General features: G+C 37.3%; 2 protein-coding genes and 1 long non-coding RNA gene across 3 annotated transcripts in view; 1 reads left to right on the forward strand and 2 right to left on the reverse strand.

The window, feature by feature from the left end:
- Positions 1 to 4,729, reverse strand: part of LOC118281212 (uncharacterized) — a 138,794-nt gene extending 134,065 nt beyond the window's left edge. The window contains exons 1-2 of the mRNA XM_050700822.1: positions 4,518 to 4,729; positions 1,855 to 1,935 (exon numbers count right to left, since the gene is read on the reverse strand). Of these exons, the coding sequence (XP_050556779.1) occupies positions 1,855 to 1,935 (81 nt within the window). The 5' untranslated portion in view covers positions 4,518 to 4,729. The remainder of the gene's footprint in view (positions 1 to 1,854; positions 1,936 to 4,517) is intronic.
- A 4,165-nt stretch (positions 4,730 to 8,894) lies between these two features.
- On the reverse strand, positions 8,895 to 19,267 carry LOC118281241 (zinc finger protein ZFP2-like). The gene is made up of 11 exons (XM_035601817.2): positions 19,040 to 19,267; positions 18,283 to 18,417; positions 17,526 to 17,834; positions 16,093 to 16,245; positions 15,007 to 15,345; positions 14,343 to 14,461; positions 13,481 to 13,571; positions 12,132 to 12,275; positions 11,583 to 11,684; positions 10,722 to 10,817; positions 8,895 to 9,902 (listed from the first exon to the last, which is right to left on the reverse strand). Exons 1-11 carry the CDS (start codon positions 19,145 to 19,147, stop codon positions 9,729 to 9,731), a joined length of 1,770 nt encoding a protein of 589 aa, XP_035457710.2. The 5' UTR covers positions 19,148 to 19,267; the 3' UTR covers positions 8,895 to 9,728.
- Positions 9,923 to 19,794, forward strand: part of LOC126911861 (uncharacterized) — a 39,100-nt gene continuing 29,228 nt past the window's right edge. Inside the window, exons 1-2 of the long non-coding RNA XR_007706343.1 lie at positions 9,923 to 9,947; positions 12,637 to 13,070. This is a non-coding gene — a long non-coding RNA (uncharacterized LOC126911861). The remainder of the gene's footprint in view (positions 9,948 to 12,636; positions 13,071 to 19,794) is intronic.

A 19,794-nucleotide genomic window follows, 5' to 3' on the forward strand; every position in this document is an offset into this window, starting at 1 on the left:
TCCTCTTTATTCCCACTTTTAAATATAGGCACGATTACAGACTTCTTTAGACATTTTGGAAAAACACCTTCTGTCAGGCATCTATTTAGGATAAAAGTAAGAGGAGGAACTATGATGTTTTTTAAATACTTTAACACAACTGGAGAAATGTTGTCCCAGCCCGAACCACAGTCAGGACGTAAATTAATAATAATCTTCTCAACTTCTTCTTCAGTTGTCTCGAGGAGAACAAGAGAGTTAGAGATAGAGTCGGTATTTGAGACATTGTTAGGAAGTGGACTAAGACCGGAAGGAATTTTTTTGGCTAGTTCAGAACCTATGTTCGAAAAATAATTGTTTACTTCATTTAAGGAGTCTACTGGTGAGGTTTTAATATTTAAGAGTTCTAACGGCTGATTATTAGGTTTTTGTAAGCTGGTTATAGTTTTTATGGCAGTCCAAATCTTTTTATTGTTATTTCCTGCTGATTTAAGTAAATTACTATCATATTGTCTTTTACATTTTTTTAATATATCATTACAAAAATTTCTGTATCTAGTATATGATATTTTTAAGATGTTATTGTCGGGATTTTGCTTTAGTTTGTAGTGCATTCTATCTCTAGTTCTAATGCATCTTAAGAGACCAGGCGTTATCCAGGGTTTCAAAGTTACTTTTTTTCTGGGGACTTTCCGGCTTGTTGTATTTTTAGTTATAATTTGTTGTATGCTATCTACTAAATAGTTCATCGATTCATCTGCGGTGATATTCTTGTTGTATACATGGTTAAAATCTATTTTCTCACAGTCATTCAACAGTTGTTCATAATTTATTTTATTTATTATTTTGCACTTGTTGAGTTTATGTTGGTTACCGGAGTACATACAAAAAAGAACAGGCTCATGATCAGTGATAGCGGTCTGTAGGATAAAAGTGTGTGAGTATATTTTTGTTTTAATAATAACATGGTCGAGGCAACTGTTTCCTCTAGTTTGTTCATAATGGGCAGGTATCATACCGAAGAAAGCAAGAATGTCGAGATAATTAGAAGTATTTAGATTAATTTCTTTTATATTTATATTAAGGTCTCCCACGAGAATAATATTTTTAAAATTTGAAAGACTTGTGAGTAATTGCTGTAAAGAGCTTAGGAAATTGTCCAATGAAAGAAAACTAGGTGGCCTATAGATTGCAATAATGGCGGTTTCATTATTTATCTTTAAGAGGAGACAGTTTGCTTCCAGTATTTCTGGTTCTTCTATTTTGCAATTAATATCACTATTTATGTAAATAACTAAACCATCATTTTGATTATAATTGCGTGACGTTGAGAAGCTGGAGTACCCGGGTAATACGGGAAGGCTGTTGACGGATGAGAGCCAGCATTCAGATAAAATTATTACATCACAGTTGAACTGTAATCTGTTTAGTAATACATTTAAGCTGAGAAAGTTTTTGTTAAGACTTCTAATGTTTTGTTGTAGAATTTTTAGGTATAGGTTTGGATTGGATAATACATTTTTACATAGCTCAGGGTCGCAAGTATGCAGTTCCGTTAAGTGGAAACTGTCGATACTGTCTATATTGTTTAAGTCAGCGAATTTTGATTATTATAAAACGGTGTCGTTTTGATTTGACATTCGATGGTATTTTTGTGTTGCAAGTATGTTTATAATTTGGTAGTACAATGTAAAAATGTAACAGGTTTGCATTGTAAATTATATAATTGTATGTGATATAATAAAGTGTGAATTGCGTGAGATATGTATTATAGCGCTTAATAAGTGGAGAGAGTGTTGAGTGTAAGTTGAAGGTTGAAAGTGTAAGTTTTGTGTAAGTGTGTATGTGTGTATAATATTGATGATGACTACTTACAAGTACAACTCTGACTCCTTCAGGATACTGTTCTTCATCATTCTCTGTGGTCGAGGACACCTCTGGTGCTGGTGGATCCATCTGCAAGATGAAATATATAAACATCATTAAACTATTTGAATTTTATTGAAGATTTAACTAAACACACGGTTTACTCCCGTACATTAATGGAGAAAAGCTCTAGTAGTTTCAAGTCACAAAGGGACTCTCCGCACAGCCTACTCCTGATACGCTGCTCATGATGAAGAGTCCCTGTGTGACTCGAAACTAGTAGAGTGTTATTGTAACTTTCGTGAGACATACTAAATTAATTATTATGTTATCGGCTTACTAACGTGATTGGCAACTAGTAGAGTTCCTCGTCAAACAGTTACATGAGTAAGCCGATAATATCATAATTAATTTAGCCGATAACATAATAAAAAAATATTTTGGAAAAATTCATAACTTGGTACCATGAAAACATGAGTTTAAAAACCCTTACCGTATCGTTTGTTATGTTATCTAGAAACCGTGCACTTGATATGTATACCTCCTTTTGTTACACCGTGTATATGTATAATATGATCAAACATAATAAACTAATGCATAATTATTGCATTAATGTGCAAGGAATGCACACAATGCTTACAAATATTCTTATGCTAAGTATTTGTTTATTTATTCTATGATTAGTTTCAAGCGATGTTATGAATTACTCTGAATTGCATATTTTTATTATGCAATTGTGCAATTGTCACGTGTCAAGACGCCCGCTTCTTATGCATTTTTTTAAGGGGAGAAAATCATCCAATGACTTCTCGCGCCTTGGACGAGGCGAAAGGGAGTATTAGACTCTTACTGACTAAAAACCACCCCGTTCCTACTCCTGCTTTTCGAGCCGGAGCCCCGGTAACCCACTAGGTAGTCCGCAGCTTATGTATGAGAGTGCGGGCTCGAAACCTACCAACGGCAAGTACCATTGTGATTTTTCCGTGTTAGGTACATGTACTTTCTAAGATTATTTAGACACCACTGACAAACGGTGAAAGAAAACATCGTGAGATTCGCATCGAAACAACGCTTGCGTTGTGTTTCGTTATGTGAGTGAGGTTACTGGAGGCCCAATCTTCCCAATCCCCGATTCCCCAATAACCCTTAAATTCCTAACCCCCAAAATGCCAGCAACGCACTTGTAACGCCTCTGGTGTTTCAAGTGTCCACGGGCGGCGGCGATTGTTTACCATCAGGTGATACGTCTGCTCGTTTACCGGCTTATACCATAAAAAACACAAACTAGTTTCTTTTCAACACCTAAATGTAGCTTTTAACATTTCAACCTTTTAATTTGAATGAAAACAAAAACAAAATGAAATTATAATATGATTTGAATTGACAATCGTACACAAAATCTTTTGTTTTTTAGTGAGAAATGTCATAGGTAGAGGAATGACGCACAGACTGACTTGTTGCGGATTTTATAAATACATATTTGATTGTTTATATACCTATATCTTAAATGAATATCGAATCAAGAATAAATCGATTGTTAAAATTATTACTGGTATAACGAAAATTGCGTCATCGTGGCTTATAGTCTAAGTAAGTCTAGTATAAGGATGATTATTTAGCAGAGATGTGCTATATAGCTATAGAACACGCCGGTAAATGAGCTGACGTATCACCTGATGGTAAGCAATCGCCGTCGCTCATGGACACCCGAAACACCAGAGGCGTAACAAATTCGTCGGCCTTTTAGGGTTATTGAGGAATCGGGGACTGGGAAGGAGGTAATTGGGCCTCCGGTAACCTCACTTACACAACGAAACACAACGCAAACGTTGTTTCACGTCGGTTTTCTGTGAGGCCGTGGTATCACTCCGGTCGAGCCAGCACAGCAGTGCCGAAGCATGGCTCTCCCACACTTATGATCCATTTATATATATCATATCACGTATCTCCCACGCTTAGGGATGGTTGGTGAAAACAGCTGTGGCACTTCCTTTCGCTCGCCTCTCCCAAGGCGGGAGAAGTCATTAGATGTTTTTAACACCTCAGAAAAGTTGATAAATAAAAATGTCGTAGTGGCCCGGAGGTTTAAGACGCCCGCTTCTCATGCATGAGAGTGCGGGCTCGAAACCTACCAACGGCAAGTATCAATGTGACTTTTCCAAGTTATATGTACTTTCTAAAACTATTAGCTTCTCCCATTGGCTTCCCCCCCTTTCCCGTGGGATAAAAAATACCCCATGTATTATTCCAGACCATAATCTACCCCTGTTCCAAATTTCATCCCGATCCCTTCAGTCGTTTTGACGTGATTGAGTAACAAATATACACACAACTGCCTCTTTGGCCGAGTGGTTGCAAGAGGTCTCGATTTCGATTCCCGGGTCGGACGAAGTAAGTACTCCTGGGCTTTCTTGGGTTTTAAAAAAATGTCTCAGTAGTAGCACGGAGTCTGGAAATGTATCCAGAATATGGCAATAGGCTCACCCCCTATTACATGGGACTTATAACACAAATTTTGAAAAGTGTGTGTACATTGTATAGCGGCATTACGTGCCGTAATGTACACCTCTGCCTAACCCCTTCGGTAGTAAAAGGCGTGACGATAAAAAAAAACAAACATACACACAAACACACAAACTTTCGTATTTATAATATTAGTAAGATTATTTTACCTTATATATATTTCACTTTAGTAGATTTTAAAATTCAATTTAAGTACATATAAACAATTCTTAAAACTTTTTCTCACGTTAACACATTTGAACATAAACTTTAATTAACTTATATAGGTACTATTATTTGTTACTAATATCACTGATTATTATTTAAAAAATCACTTGTTTGTTTAATTTCGTTTCACTTTAACGCGTGTAGCAAGCTCAGTAGATCGGTAAGGACTGTCATTCAAGCATTCATCTTGACGACTAGTGTTGTATGTTAATTGTGAAAGTGTATCGATGAACATGTGTCGATAAGTTAGAATCGTATTTATTTTTATGAAACACGCCGGTAATCGAGCAGACGTATTACCTGATGGTAAGCAATCGCCGCCGCCTATGGATACCTGAAACACCAGAGGCGTTACAAGCGCGTTGCCGGCTTTTTGGGAGTTAGGAATTTAAGGGTTATTGTTCGGGAATCGGGGATTGGGAAGATTGGGAAGGGGTAATTGGGCCTCCGGTAACCTCACTCACACAACGAAACACAACGCAAGCGTTGTTTCACGTCGGCTTTCTGCTCGGCCGTAGTATCACTCCGGTCGAGCCGGCCCAGCAGTGCCGAAGCATGGCTCTCCCACACTTATAATCGTATAACAGCTCACACATAGGACGCAATTAGTTTTAAGTCTTTCTATCGTGCTTGGCGACTGGGCTTCTCCCAGTTGTGCAGTCTCTTTTGTGCCTTTAGGCTTAAGTCGTTCTGTCTCCTGCATTAAATTCACCGAGGGAAGTGGAAACTATTGTTTTCTTTTTCTTCTCCTCTAATAATATCTTCTGATTTGGTTCGTTGCGGGATCTAAGCCAGTTATTCATGTCCCTGGGACGTTGGACTTCAGTGTTCCGGTGTTTGCGTGGTTGTATCTACTGTAGATCCTGGTGCACAGGAGTTGAAGCAATGGGAGGTTGAGGCGGGTTTGTCCCATAAAAAAAAGGGAGAATCGTGACGTTAGGTAGTGTGCAACTTGCATAGCGAGGTTCATGGAAGATGTAACACGTTCTCCCTAGGGATGTGCCGTAACAGGCGTTGCACCTTGTGAGCGCTTGAGCAGGTCTAATCACCTGATGATAAGCAATCACCGCCGCCCATGGACACCCAGAGGTGTTACAAGTGCGTTGTCGCACGTGCATTGCCGCCCTTCCCTCAATTCTTTCGGGGTTAGGAACAAATACATTGCCGCCAGTCCCCCAAATGTTTTGGGTTAGGAATATAAGGATTGTTGGGGAATTAGAATTGGGAAGATTAGTAAGGGGGGTAAATTGGTTAAATCCGGTAACGTCACTTATGTACACAACGCAAGCGTTGTTTCACGCCGGTTTTCTGCTCGGCCGTGGTATCACTCCGTTCGAACCTACGCATGACTTTCCCACACTTAATAAATTATATCGAATAATTTAATACTATATATCGATATCGATAACCTTACTACTAACGCCAATCACTATACACCAGTTAGCCTCAGTCGAGAATCGAAGGTCATACAATCAAGTTTATATGTTACACAACATACGAGTAACTGGTTAATGGGTACACATTACTTACCTATATGTTATTAGGTCTGTTGTTAATTACTCTTCACGCGGGTTTCATATACCCTACCTAGTAAGTGAAGTCAAAGTCAAAGTCAAAATTATTTATTTCAAATAGACCAGGAAGGCACTTTTGAACGTCAAAGCAATTATAATAATATTAATAACGTCTGTCTGTCGGTCAGTCCTCTAGTTGGTCTATTTGCTCGTTCCAAAGTGTAGATTCCTATGTAGAAGAACGAGCGAGAAACTCCATAGGTTACTCTTTTTCAATCAGGTTCACAATACAATTCTTGGTTACATTGTTTCGATTGCTTCAGCTATGTGAGAACAATGTAAAATTACTATTCAGTCAAAGTGATAGAAAAAGAAAATAACCTTGAGGCTACTCATTTGATGAGATTCTTTTTTTATGGTATAAGTCGGTAAACGAGGAGACGGGTCACCTGATGGTAAGCAATCGCCGTCGCCTATGGACACTTGAAACACTAGAGGCGTTATAAGTGCGTTGCCGGCCTTTTGGGGATTAGGAATTTAATGGTTGTTTGGGAATTGGGGATTAGGAAAGGGTTAATTGGGGATTAGGAGAGAGGTAATTGGGTATTAGGAAATGGGGAAACTGAGGGTAAAGGGGCCTCAAATAAGCATCAGGTGAACGGTCGATTACTGGCTTACAACATGAAAAAAATAACTGGTGAAAAATAGGTGTTACATTGTAGGTACCACTTTGTATACACCTTTGAAGACATATACATTTTTAATATCCTTCCGTAATTTTAAACATATAGGAAATTATTTTAAATATATTACTTTATAATCTTATTCATTAACATAAAATTAATATATTTATTGATACTTAACCTAGCTTCTCTCGCGTTCACTCGCTGCTCGGCTCCTATTGAGCATAGCGTGATGTTTTATAGCCTATAGCCTTCCTCGATAAATGGACTATCCAACAAAAATAATTATTCAAATCAGACCAGTACTTGACTGCCTCGTTGGTCGAGTGGTCGCAAGTGCGACTGCCGAACAAAGGGTCTCGGGGTCGGGCAAAGTATGACTGGGCTTTTTTTCGATTTTTCTAAAATTTCTCAGTAATATTTATGTAAATTACTTAACTCAGTGGAATTGTGCCCAGTATATAGCAATAGGCTCACCCCCTATTACATGGGACTTATAACACAAATGGTGAAATGTGTGTGTACATTGTATAGCGGTATTACGTGCCGTAATGTGCACCTCTGTATACCCCTTCGGGATTAAAAGGTGTGACGTTGTTTTGTAGCGGACCAGTAGTTCCGGAGATTAGCGCGTTCAAACAAACAAACTCTTGATATTTATATATTAAAATATATTTAATATTTATGTAGATTTACTATATGTCAAGTTGAAGGATAATACATACATATATAAGGAAAATACGTCATCTGTATATGTAACAAAAACAAAATATTTTAAATCTAAATCTAATATATATATAAAATTCTCGTGTCACAGTTTTCGTTGCCATACTCCTCCGAAACGGCTTGACTTGAATTTTGATGAATTTTTTTGTGCTTATCCGGTATCTATGAGAATCGGCCAACATCTATTTTTCATCCCCCTAAATGTTAGGGGTAGTACAACCCTATTTTTTTAATTTTCCGCGGACGAAGTCGCGGGCAGAAGCTAGGATTTAACAAAAACGTGATTTTTGCTAACGTAACGTTGCTGTGGACGCGTTTGGCTTCCACCAATCACATTCATTGGTACACATAGCTTAGCAATGGTGGAAACGGACTCAGCTAAGTTATGTTTTTTTATATGGAAAGATGCGTGGATGGCTTCCCTACTATCGATACATCGCATACTCGTACTGCGCATCTTCCTAATACAGCTATGTGGCGACACTCTGACAAGTGACAATTGACAGATGACAGAAGACACATAGACTATCTACGAGTAAATAAACGGATGACGTCACAAATATCCTGCATCACACATATGAAGTTTACATGCGAATTAAGACGGATAGAAAATCCCAACGAACAACAGTTGGGCAGAAAGCCCGCCAGGCATGATCACCTCGCCTGGTCGGAGGATCCTCCTTTTCTTAGGGAACTTTACTCGCTGTTCCCTAAAGCTACATAGCTTAGTATCAGTGGAAACGGTCATATAGTTTCACAGCTTAACTATTACATCTTCGTAGCATAGTTACATAGTACATTTATGGTGGAAAAACACGCTAAAAACCGACGTGAAACAACGCCTGCGTTGTGTGAGTGAGGTTACCGGAGGCCCAATTCCCCCCTTCCCAATCCCCGATTCCCCAACAACACTTAAATTCCTAACCCCCATAAAGCCGGCAACGCACTTGTAACGCCTCTGGTGTTTCAAGTGTCCATGGGCGGCGGCGATTGCTCACCATCAGGTGATCCGTCTGCTCGTTTACCGGCTTATACCATAAAAAAGAACCTAAATTTTAAACTGCGATCTAAACCTTGTTAGGCAAGCATGGGGATTATAGAAAAATCGCTCTTTTTTAGGAGATACATAGTCTAGCTCCGAATTTTAGGGAACAGAGAGTAAAGTTCCCTAAGTAAAGCAGTATTCTCCGACCAGGCGGTGATCGTGTCTGGCAGCTTTCTGCCCAACTGTAGTTCGTTGGGATTGTTATCCGTGTTTATTCGCATGTACACTTCACATGTGCGATGTATGGTTTATGACGTCATCCGTTGATTTGTTCGTCGATAGTCTATGTGCGACTTCTGTCATCTGTTATTTGTTAGGTGTTCAAAACTAAAATTAAATAAAACACAGAAACATAATTTGATTTATTTATTTATTTCTATTAATCTTTTTTGGGGATTCGTATTAAATATTATAAAATAACTGGTGACATTTAAATGCCATTGCTTACGTATAAACAGCATTGATACCTAATATATTAGGGTAGATGACTAATGTTTATTTCAATGTCCGTCTTGTAGATTATTTTAAAACATTACACACGTATTTTTTATTTTCTTACCGAAACAAATACTTTTGAATATATTATATATTATATTGATTTGAAACTATAGAGTTTCTTGCTCGTTCTTCTCCATAGGAATCTACACTTTGGAACGAGCAAATAGAGCAACTAGAGGACTGACCGACAGACAGACGTTATTAATATTATTATATTTGCTTTGCCGTTCAAAAGTGCCTTCCTGGTCTATTTGAAATAAATGATTTTGACTTTGACTGACTTAAATATCGCGTGACGTTACTTCTAGGTGCGTTTTATACGTAGAAATGACGTATTTGCCCCCACTCCTAAACTTTGATTCGTTTTATCTCAGTATTGTTATCTTATATGACAAAATAAAAAAATACGTGTCTAATATTTTTTCATTAGCTAACTGACGGACTAAATAGATTTTTAATTTTCATACCCCGCCTTCATCCCTATTATTATAAATTTAAAAAATAAATTAAGACACATAAATGCCACAAAACGATAGGATATAACGTTAATCCCCACACAAATCGCCAACCATGGGGATTAATGAGAAATCTCCAAAAAAGACACCTATATCCAACAGAATACAATTTCCAACTAATTCCGATGAAAAAAGCGGTCACCCATCCAAATTTTGACCTTGTTTAACCTGGTTATTTGAGGGTATTATTGTCTAACACATCTGTATCTTCATTCCTATACCGACTGCTGCGATAGGGGGTAGGTAGCTTTAGATGTACAGTCCTAATATGTAGCTTCCTAGAGTTTGACTGAGAAAATGTTTTTCCACAGTGAATACATTGGTAGGGCTTCGCTCCGGAGTGTACCTGAAACAAATTTTGTAAAATAAAATCAATTGGGTAGTTTCCTAGGTCAAAAATAAATTATTTTGATATTTCAATATAATAAAATATCCCAAAATAATCCTATTTTCATTCATTCATTTGACGATATACTTATTTATTTAATTTTTCTTGCTATTTTTTGCGTAATAAGTATGCTATTTGACGCAAAAAAATTATGACGTCATAATTTGCAATGTCATACAAAATTCATAGAAAATATCGTTTTTGACATTTCGATAAAAGTATTGAATTTGACTAGTAGGATAATACCCTATTAAAGGCAGAGTAGAACCACCTTTACTCTTCGTTGAGAGCAGTGGCGTAGCGTGCTTTGGCGGGGCTCTGTATAAAAAAATATTTGTAGCCCCCTTTTTACTGTTATTTCTAAGGGGGGAAAATCATCTAATGTATTTTCCTGCCCTGTCTCTCAAAGCCTCAAAGAGTCAAAAAGGGGACTTACTAGGGGAAAAAAGAAAGTGATTATTTGGACGTTTGTAATTTCTGAAATTAAATAAAACGTGATGGCCCGATGGCCCAGGGCGACAAATTCTGGGGGGCGCCGATGCCGCCGCCGATGGGATCCCCAAAAACGAACACTTGATATTGCTTCCCTCAAGTGGGCGCCACAATATTTTTGACCGGGGTATCAGTGGCCCTTACGCCGGCACTACTAAGGGTGCAGGTTCTATCTAGCACATTTCAACTCTGTATTTTGCTGCAGGTATCACCAATCCGGTCCTGTCGGTACAGTGCTGTGAGCTATACATATAATTGTTTTACAAATAACCCTGTATATCTTACCCGATCATGTCTGTTTAAAGCAGCTTTATGTTTGAACGCCTTGGGACACACCGAACATTTGAATGGTCTCTCACCAGTGTGGGTCCGTTGGTGAATCTGTGACAAATATAAGCATTTTAATTGTACTTGAGACGGGATATTTACCATGTTTTTCTATGTCTATGAGTTTCCGATATTTCGGCACTGTTGCAAGCGCCATGATCACGGATAAACTTGCATCAAGAAACTCATAAAAATAGAAAAACATGGTAAATATCCCGTCAGTTAAAAAACTTATAATTATTTAAGTTAAAGTGTGTGAGAGCCATGCTTTGGCTCGTATGGGCCGGCTCGACCGGAGTGATACCACGGCCGAGCTGTACACCGACGTGAATGACAATCAGATCGATCTGTCGTCAGGAATGGAGGTGTATTTCCAATTACTAGAGACCCAAACAAACAAACGGGGCAAGCTAAATGAAACAGTTTACTAAATATCCGGCCATCCATAAATCACGTGAGGTTTTTTAACGATTTTTTGACCCCCGCTCCTCCTTGGTGATATGTGGTGAGATGTTAAATTAATACACTAAATATGAGCGGATTAACATTTTGTACGTAATACAAGTACATAAAAATATCATCTAAATTGGTTTAAGTTTAGAAATGCATAATTATAATAATATTCTTTAATGGGGGAGTGGAACAACCCACACTACACCCCGTTTTAAGGTTTAAAAATCCCGGCATTGACGTAAAAAATAATACACTGTTCAAGCCATGCTAGAGGCTCATATTTATGACGTAGCGACGTATCGTTACGTAAGCCGATATAATTATAATTAATTTAGTATGTCTCACGAGAGTTATAATAAAACTTACCTTTAATCTCTGAAATATACTGAACCGCTTGGGGCAGTCTCTGCATTGGTAGGGCTTCTCTCCCGTGTGTATTCGCTGATGGCATACCAGTGATGCATTGGACTGGTAACAAAATATATATATCCTGGTTAAAAGGTTAAAAGGAAATATGGTATAAGCGACAAAATATGAAATGTTCAGGAGAGCCGTTTAAACTCGTCGGTCGTCGAAAGAAAATTATTAAATTCCTAACCCGAAAAAGCCGGCGCACTTTTAACGCCTCTGGTGTTTTGAGTGTCCATGTGCGGCGGCGATTGCTTACCATCAGGTGATACGTCTGCTCGTTTACCGGCTTATACGATAGTAGACCATTCACCTCTAACACATCTCTCAATTAAAAGTTAGCATGTAGGAGCACCTAAATAATAAACACCTAAGTTACAGGTTGGTATAAAGCTAAAAAATAAAAGTGCCACCTATATTAGCTTGGGGGTTTCCTTAAAATTTAGGAGAGTTTGATGAAAATCTACCATAATTATAGATAAAAGTATATATTTCCAAAATACTCACTATACAAGTTTTCCCACATATTTCACACACCCAGTCCACGTGGGGGCGTCTGTCTCGCGGCTTGTAGGGTTGCAGTTTGATTCCCAGGTGGACACGTTGGTAGTGGATCGAGAAGGAGCGGCTGTGAGCGAACTGTCTGTCACACTGAGGTATATGTTAGTTTCTGGGGTAAACAGAAGTTTTTACATGTCATTGGGCGGCAGCGATTGCTTACCATCAGGTGATACGTCTGCTCGTTCGCTCGTTTACCGGGGAGTTTGTCTGCGTGTTTCATAAAAAAAAAACATTTGATGGGTCGACGTTTGGCCGCTATCTCGCCTGATAGTAAGTGATGATGCGGCCTACGATGGAGCACGTCTGCCCATAAGCAACCTATTCACTCGGGCCTTGAAGACACCCAGGTTATACCCATCAGGAAACACAAGTGTTAAGCGACGTCTCGCGTGAGCGATCTAGAAGCGAACGCGAAGCGGTGCGGTGACACGCGAATTGGGTACTTTCCTAGGTCAAAAATAAATTATTTTGATATTTGAATATAATAAAATATCCCAAAATAATCGTATTTTCATTCATTCATTTGACGATATACTTATTTATTTAATTTTTCTTGCTATTTTTTGCGTAATAAGTATGCTATTTGACGCAAAAAAATTATGACGTCATAATTTGCAATGTCATACAAAATTCATAGAAAAGTAACGTTTTTGACATTTCGATAAAAGTATTGAATTTGACTAGTAGTATAATACCCTATTCAATGCGATGCGGAGTGACGGCGGCTATGTCCTACGTGCATGCGAATCGTTTCGTTTTGTTTCTACGCAACGTCACGCCTTTAATCCCCGAAGGGGTAGGCAGAGGTGCACATTACGGCACGTAATGCCGCTATACAATGTACACCCACTTTTCACCATTTGTGTTATAAGTCCCATGTAATAGGTGGTAAGCTTATTGTTTCTGTTTCCGACATTATTGACAAAAACGTGACGGCACCGCGTTCAGTTCGCGCGACAATATTAAGCCCCAATTGATCGCGTTCATCCGCTAAACCACATGTGGTGTGTGACGTAAGCTACGTCAATATGTCCATTAATCACGTGAGTATTATTTAACGTTTTTTTTATAATCCCCACACAAGTCGCCAACAGTGGGGATTAAGAGAAAACTCAAAGACTGGGAGATATTTTTAGAACACCTTTAAGATGCTATAATGCGTCAGAATACTGTTAAAGGCATGACGTTAATCCCCACACAACTCGCCAAGCGTGGGGATTAAGAGAAATCTCAAAGACTGGGAGATACATTTAGAACACTTTATATAAAAAGAATAGTGTGTATATGGCACATACCTCTTCGCATTTGACTCCGTTATCATGTGTTTTCATGTGTTCCTTTAAAGCAAGCTGGGTCGGATAATTCTGCCCACATTGGTAGCACGAACTGGTAACAAGTAGATACATTTATAGTCAAAGTCAAAGTCAAAATCATTTATTTCAATTAGACCAGGAAGGCACTTTTGAAAGTCAAAGCAAATATAATAACATTAATAACGTCTGTCTGTCGGTCAGTCCTCTAGTTGCTCTATTTGCTCGTTCCAAAGTGTAGATTCCTATGGAGAAGAACGAGCAAGAAACTCCATAGGTTACTCTTTTCCAATCAGATTCACAATACAATACTTGGTTACATTGTTTCGATTGCTTCAACTATGTGAGAACAACAAACAAACTTATATTCAGTCAAAGTGATAGAAAAAGAAAATAACCCTGAGAGTAAGAGTATAAGTGTGTGAGTGAGGTTACTAGAGACCCAATTACCCCATTTCCGGAGCTGCGGACTACCTAGCGGGTTACCGGGGCTCCGGCTCAAAAAGCAAGACTAGGAACGGGGTGGTGTTTAGTCAGTAAGAGTCTGACACTCCGTCTCGTATCGCCCAAGGTGAGATAAGTCATTGGATGATGATTTTCCCCAATTTAATAGTCAGTAAGATTTATTTATGACACTCCCTCTCGCCTCACCCAAGGTGAAAGAAGTCATTGGATGATTTTCCCCCTTTAAAAAACTCTCCCCAATCTTCCCAATTCTTTTTCCTCAACAACCCTTAACTTACTAACCCCCCAAAAACCCCCACATGTGAGAAGCTTTAGCCTCTATTACTTTTGATCATCAACAAGAATACTTTGGTATTGACTTTTGACTTTGATTTTGACTGACCTGTACTTGGCATCGCATACACCGTCGGCAGTATGAGCGACATGCCGTGCCATAGCTTCGGCAGTCTTGAAGTGGGTGTCACATACACAACATGTGATCTTCGGACGCGTCACTATTACCTGAAAGTTACAAGAATTGTAAAGAATACTATATAGGGTGACTGGTAATTAGTGAACGATATTTAAACACGTGATTGTACTCATGATTACAAACAACTTTCCCGAAGAAACTTTCATGAGTACTCATTACTTTTATTTTTATCACAATAACGAAACTACAAAATTTCGCGCGCGTGTGATTTGTCATGATCAGCTGTTAGCAGCGAGGCGACCCGCATTATCGGAAGACTAGTATTTTGAACAAGATAGTTATTTTAGAACTTTACGCGCATATGCTAATGACATTTTGTTGTTTTGTTATTGTGATAAAAATACAACAATAATCAAATCAAATCAAATTTATTTTCAGAATTGCTTCCATAATTTGTTAGTAACAATGTTCTTAGCCTATGTTAGTAAAAGAAGAACAACAATAAAACAAAACAATGAAAGAAATTTAGGCACTTACTCTCGTGTGTAATACTTTGTCTGACCCGGGAATCGAACCCGAGACCCCTTGTCGCATTCAGGCAGACAGTGAATAATAAAACACAAATTGCACTCACCTCAACCTCCCTATGAGACTTCTTACAATGCATTCTTAACCCAACTTCACTTAGAAAGCTTTCTCCACAAATTTCGCAGCAATTTTTCGACGGATGGTGCAATCTAACATGTGTTAAATGACTAGTAGACTTCGAAAATGTTAGCCCACACATTTTACATACAAATTTATGGCCCTTATGCCATCGCAAATGTTCTTTCGCACGATGAGAGCTCTTGATTTCTAAGTTACATAGCTTGCATGTATATTTGCGTTCGTGGGCTGTTGTTATATGGGATTTTAAAGCTCTTGTATTGGGCCATCGCGTTTTGCAAATGTCGCACGTTTGGTCGCCTGATGACTGTAATGAAAAATTATCTATAATATAAAAATAAGTCGGGTTTTCATTCGTTGGAAAGGTCTCGGGCTCTGTGAGGTTTATAGTAAAGAAAATTTAGGAAAATTTAAAGAGAAAAGCAGGAAAATAGGGAAAATCATTAGTGGCGAAACGGAGTTCGCCGGGTTTGCTAGTTTATTTTAAATAATGTTAACGTTTCAGAAAATGATAGCGGTTTCCGTAATTGGATGCCTCGAAAATTAGGTCGTTTCTGGGCCATCCCGGAAATAATAGCTAATTATTTAAGATTTTAATAATCAATCAATAAGAGTCAATTATTTAAAAATCTATTTAGTTTCGTCAGTTAGATAATGAAAAAATATTAGACACGTATTTTTTCAATATTTAAATAAAACCAATCAAAGTTTAGCAGTGGGAGTAAATACGTCATTTCTACGTGTAAAACGTACCTAGAAGTGACGTCACGCAATATTTGAAATCAATATATCGAAAGTATTTGTTTCCGTAAGAAAAAAATGTATCTAATATTTTAAAATAATCTACAAGACGAACATTAAAATAAAAAATTGTCATCTACCCTATTCGATGTTACAATTTACCCCAGAAATAATTAAAATTTTACGGAAAACGGTCCCCGGAAATAATTCCGAAACCTGTTCCCGGAAATAATTCCGAAACCTGTTCCCGAAAATGACGCCGAAACCTGTTCCCGGAAATGACGCCGAAATTATACAGTTTCGTTATACATACCGGGTCATGTCGTATCATATGTTTCTTATACGTCTCGTCTTGAAGGAACCCTTTGAAACATAGCTCGCATTTGTAGAAGGAGTTTATATAATTCTGTGAATTCTTTCTCGCTAATAATTCGTTGTATTGTTCCTCTTTTGTTAGGCATTTTAACTGGAAAATGGAAACAAGGAATAAGTCAAAGTCAAAATTATTTATTTCACATAGACCAGGAGGTACTTTTGAACGTCAAAGCAAATATAATAATATTAATGTGGCGACACTCTGACAAGTGACAGATGACAGACGTCCCACATAGACTATCGACGAGCAAATCAACGGATGACGTCACAAATATCCTGCATCGCACATATGAAGTTTGCATGCGAATTAACACGGGTAGAAAATCCCAACGAACAACAGTTGGGCAGAAAGCCCGCCAGGCTGAACACCTCGCCTGGTCGGAGGATCCTCCTTTTCTTAGGGAACTTTATTCTCTGTTCCCTAAATTAATAACGTCTATCTGTCGGTCAGTCCTCTAGTTGCTTTTTTTGTTCGTTCCAAAGTTTAGATTCTTATGGAGAAGAACGAGCAAGTAACTCCATAGGTAAAAATATATAAGGTGTTCTAAAAGTATCTGCCGCGGCTTTAATGGGAGGTAGTGTTGTGTTTGAACATTACAATAGTGAATGTAAATTATTGAGTAATTTTTCTTTTTGCCTTTGATGCTGTGGCTGATAATTTTAGAACACTTTATATTTTCTGTTAAACAGTTTCAATGAGCTATATTTTACCAATCAACCCCTTTAGTTTGATTGTTGTAGAAAAAATTACATTATATATTGTATGGTCATCAATATTAAGAGTGTGTACCAAATATCAGATCAATCTGTTGTCAGGCAGGGGTGTGGAATTCCAATTACTAAAGACCTGAACAAACAAACGAGGCTTTTCCACCAGAGATGCTACGTTGCTGTGGATGCGTTTAGCTTCCACCAATCATATTCATTGGTACACATAGCTTAGCACTGGTGGAAACGGCCTCAACTAAGCAATGGCTTCCACCAATCATAGCTTACACATAGCTTAACACTGGCGGAAACGGACTCAGCTATGTTTTTTATATGAAAAGTTGCTTGCCTTTTCTACTATCGATACATCGCATACTCGAGCTACACAATTTCCTCGCATAGCTACATAGCTTAGTATCGGTGGAAACGGTTACATAATTTCACACCTTTTTTATTGAGGGCAAAATTATCCAATGACTTCTCTCACCTTGAGCGAGGCGAGAGGGAGAGTCTTACTGACTAAAAACACCCCGTTTATACTCCTACTATGAGCCAGAGCCCCCGTAACGTTGTCCGCAGCTCCGAATACTATTACATTATCCTAGCATAGCTACATAGCACATCTCTGGTAGAAAAGCACCCCTTATAAAAATAATAACATACCTCAATATCAATTTCAGAAACATCATTCTTGCATTCAACACCAACATCGCTTTGCAAACCAATATCACTTCTATCGTCATCAACATTCGTTTCAAAGTCCTTTACAGACAATTCTTCTTCAGAAATCTTCTTTTTAATCTTATTTGCAAGCGGTTCTTCATCACTATAATCTACTTCTTCCTTTAATATCACTTCTGGTTCTGTCTTAATGTGTATGTCTATTATTTCTGTAGTGTTTAAGTCAGATATAGTATATGGTAGATTTGTTTCGTGAAGTACGGCTATGGATTGCAGTTTTGTGGTCGTTAGCTGTGAAAGAATGGGATGAAATTATTAGAAGATAGTTTGGTATGTGGTTTTTTTTTTTTTTTTTGAGGTGGAGATATCGTACGATTACTTCTCCCGAATTGGAGGCGAGTGTCAGACTCTTACTGAATAAAAACCATCCTGCTCCTACTCCTGATTTTCGAGTCGGAACCATTGTGAATTGTTTTTTTACTATAAGTGAATTTATAAACATTTGAAAATGTCATCAGCATTAATTGAGTTTTCTATTCTCTCGGTAGACAAACTCTAACTGGCATTTGGCTACAGGCTCTGAAAATCTAAGCATTCATTGTCATGCTAAGTAGATTGATTGAAGATATCTGTTTCGAAATATAGTAGCAAGATTCCACTTACATACACAAATAAAGTGCAAGTTAGTTAAAATAGTAATCTGTGGTTAAAACCCTATAGAAAACAGAATATTGCTTACAATTTCACATTCCCGTTCAGCCAATTTCATGAGTTCCTGTGCCTTTATACATCTGTCTCTGAACGAAGCACATTTTAGAAGTAACGCAGTACAGTATACACACAGATGCTGTGGATAGTTGTCTGCTGGGGCGACCTGGAATACAAATTATTTTATTATTAACTAGCGACCCGCCCCAGCTTCGCATTGGTGCAATGGTGATATATTATGCATGTATTATACATATAAACCTTCCTTTTGAATCACTCTATCTATTAAAAATAATAAACCGCATTAAAATCCGTTGCGTAGTTTTAGAGATTTAGAATAGGGATAGATTGTGGTCTGGAATCTATACTAATATTATAAAGCTAAAGAGTTTGTTTGTTTGAACGCGCTAATCTCCAGAACTACTGGTTCGATTTGAATAATTATTTTTGTGTTTTTTTTATCTAAATTTATTTTAGGGGCTTTTTGTGTTGAATAGTGCATTAATCGAGGAAGGCTATAGGCTATAAAACATTACGCTATGACCAATAGGAGCCAAGCAGAGCGGGTGAAACCGCGCGGAAGTAGCTAGTAACACATATACTTCTTTTTATCCCACGAGGACGCGGGCAAAGCCGCTTATAGAAGCTAGTATATTTTATATTTAATTAATGTTTAAATAATTTAATTATGTACTTAAATAACTTAAAAATAGTTGAATAAAGCTTTTTCTAATCAAATCTGGAATTGATTTAACAACAAAAACAAAAGACAAACAAATATTACGTACCTCAATGCCAGTTATTATTTCGTAAATATTATTCAGATTATTTTTGTATAAGTCGTAAAGTTTCACATTTGTTGCTAGACAAACTCGGCAGGCAAGTAAATCTTCCATTATTTTATAGTTATTTATTACTTTTTATACATAATTTCTGTAAATAAAAACAGAAAACTTTAATATTTTGAGAAAAACACTTGTTTTTTTTAGCCAAACATTGCAATATGTACAGAATATATAAGAATACAGATAACATACATACTCAGCGTATGTATGTATTGGTTAGTTGTCAAAAAGCGATTTTTATATTGTTTAAAATCTTCATATAAAATGTAAATATATAAATAAATATGCATGATTTAACTGCAATTAAAGAATGCAATTTGAGTTGCAGTCAATAAACTGTTGATAAGATAAATCTTTGAAAAACATTACAATGTATAAATAGTAAATGTACTAGTGATGTTTTAATTATTTTCTTCGAACTTATGTTGATTAGTTTATTTAAAAATTTTCAAATAGTTGAATAACCAGCTTTTTTTATTCAAATCTGGAATTGATTTATAACATGGTTTAAGAGACAGTGTGGCTTAAGTTAGGGGTAAAACCCCTAAAAAAGGTGTAGTATTTAAAAAACATAAATCACACTTTTCTAATTAAAAGTTTTAATACCGTGTGGCTTAAATAATCCTTTTACAATAAACTTGTAGTATTTAAAACAACAGGATTTCATTAATAAATCTCACATTTCTAGCTTAACAAAT

The sequence above is a fragment of the Spodoptera frugiperda genome, chromosome 19, assembly GCF_023101765.2.
Source record: "Spodoptera frugiperda isolate SF20-4 chromosome 19, AGI-APGP_CSIRO_Sfru_2.0, whole genome shotgun sequence".
NCBI classification, from domain to species: Eukaryota; Metazoa; Arthropoda; class Insecta; order Lepidoptera; family Noctuidae; genus Spodoptera; species Spodoptera frugiperda.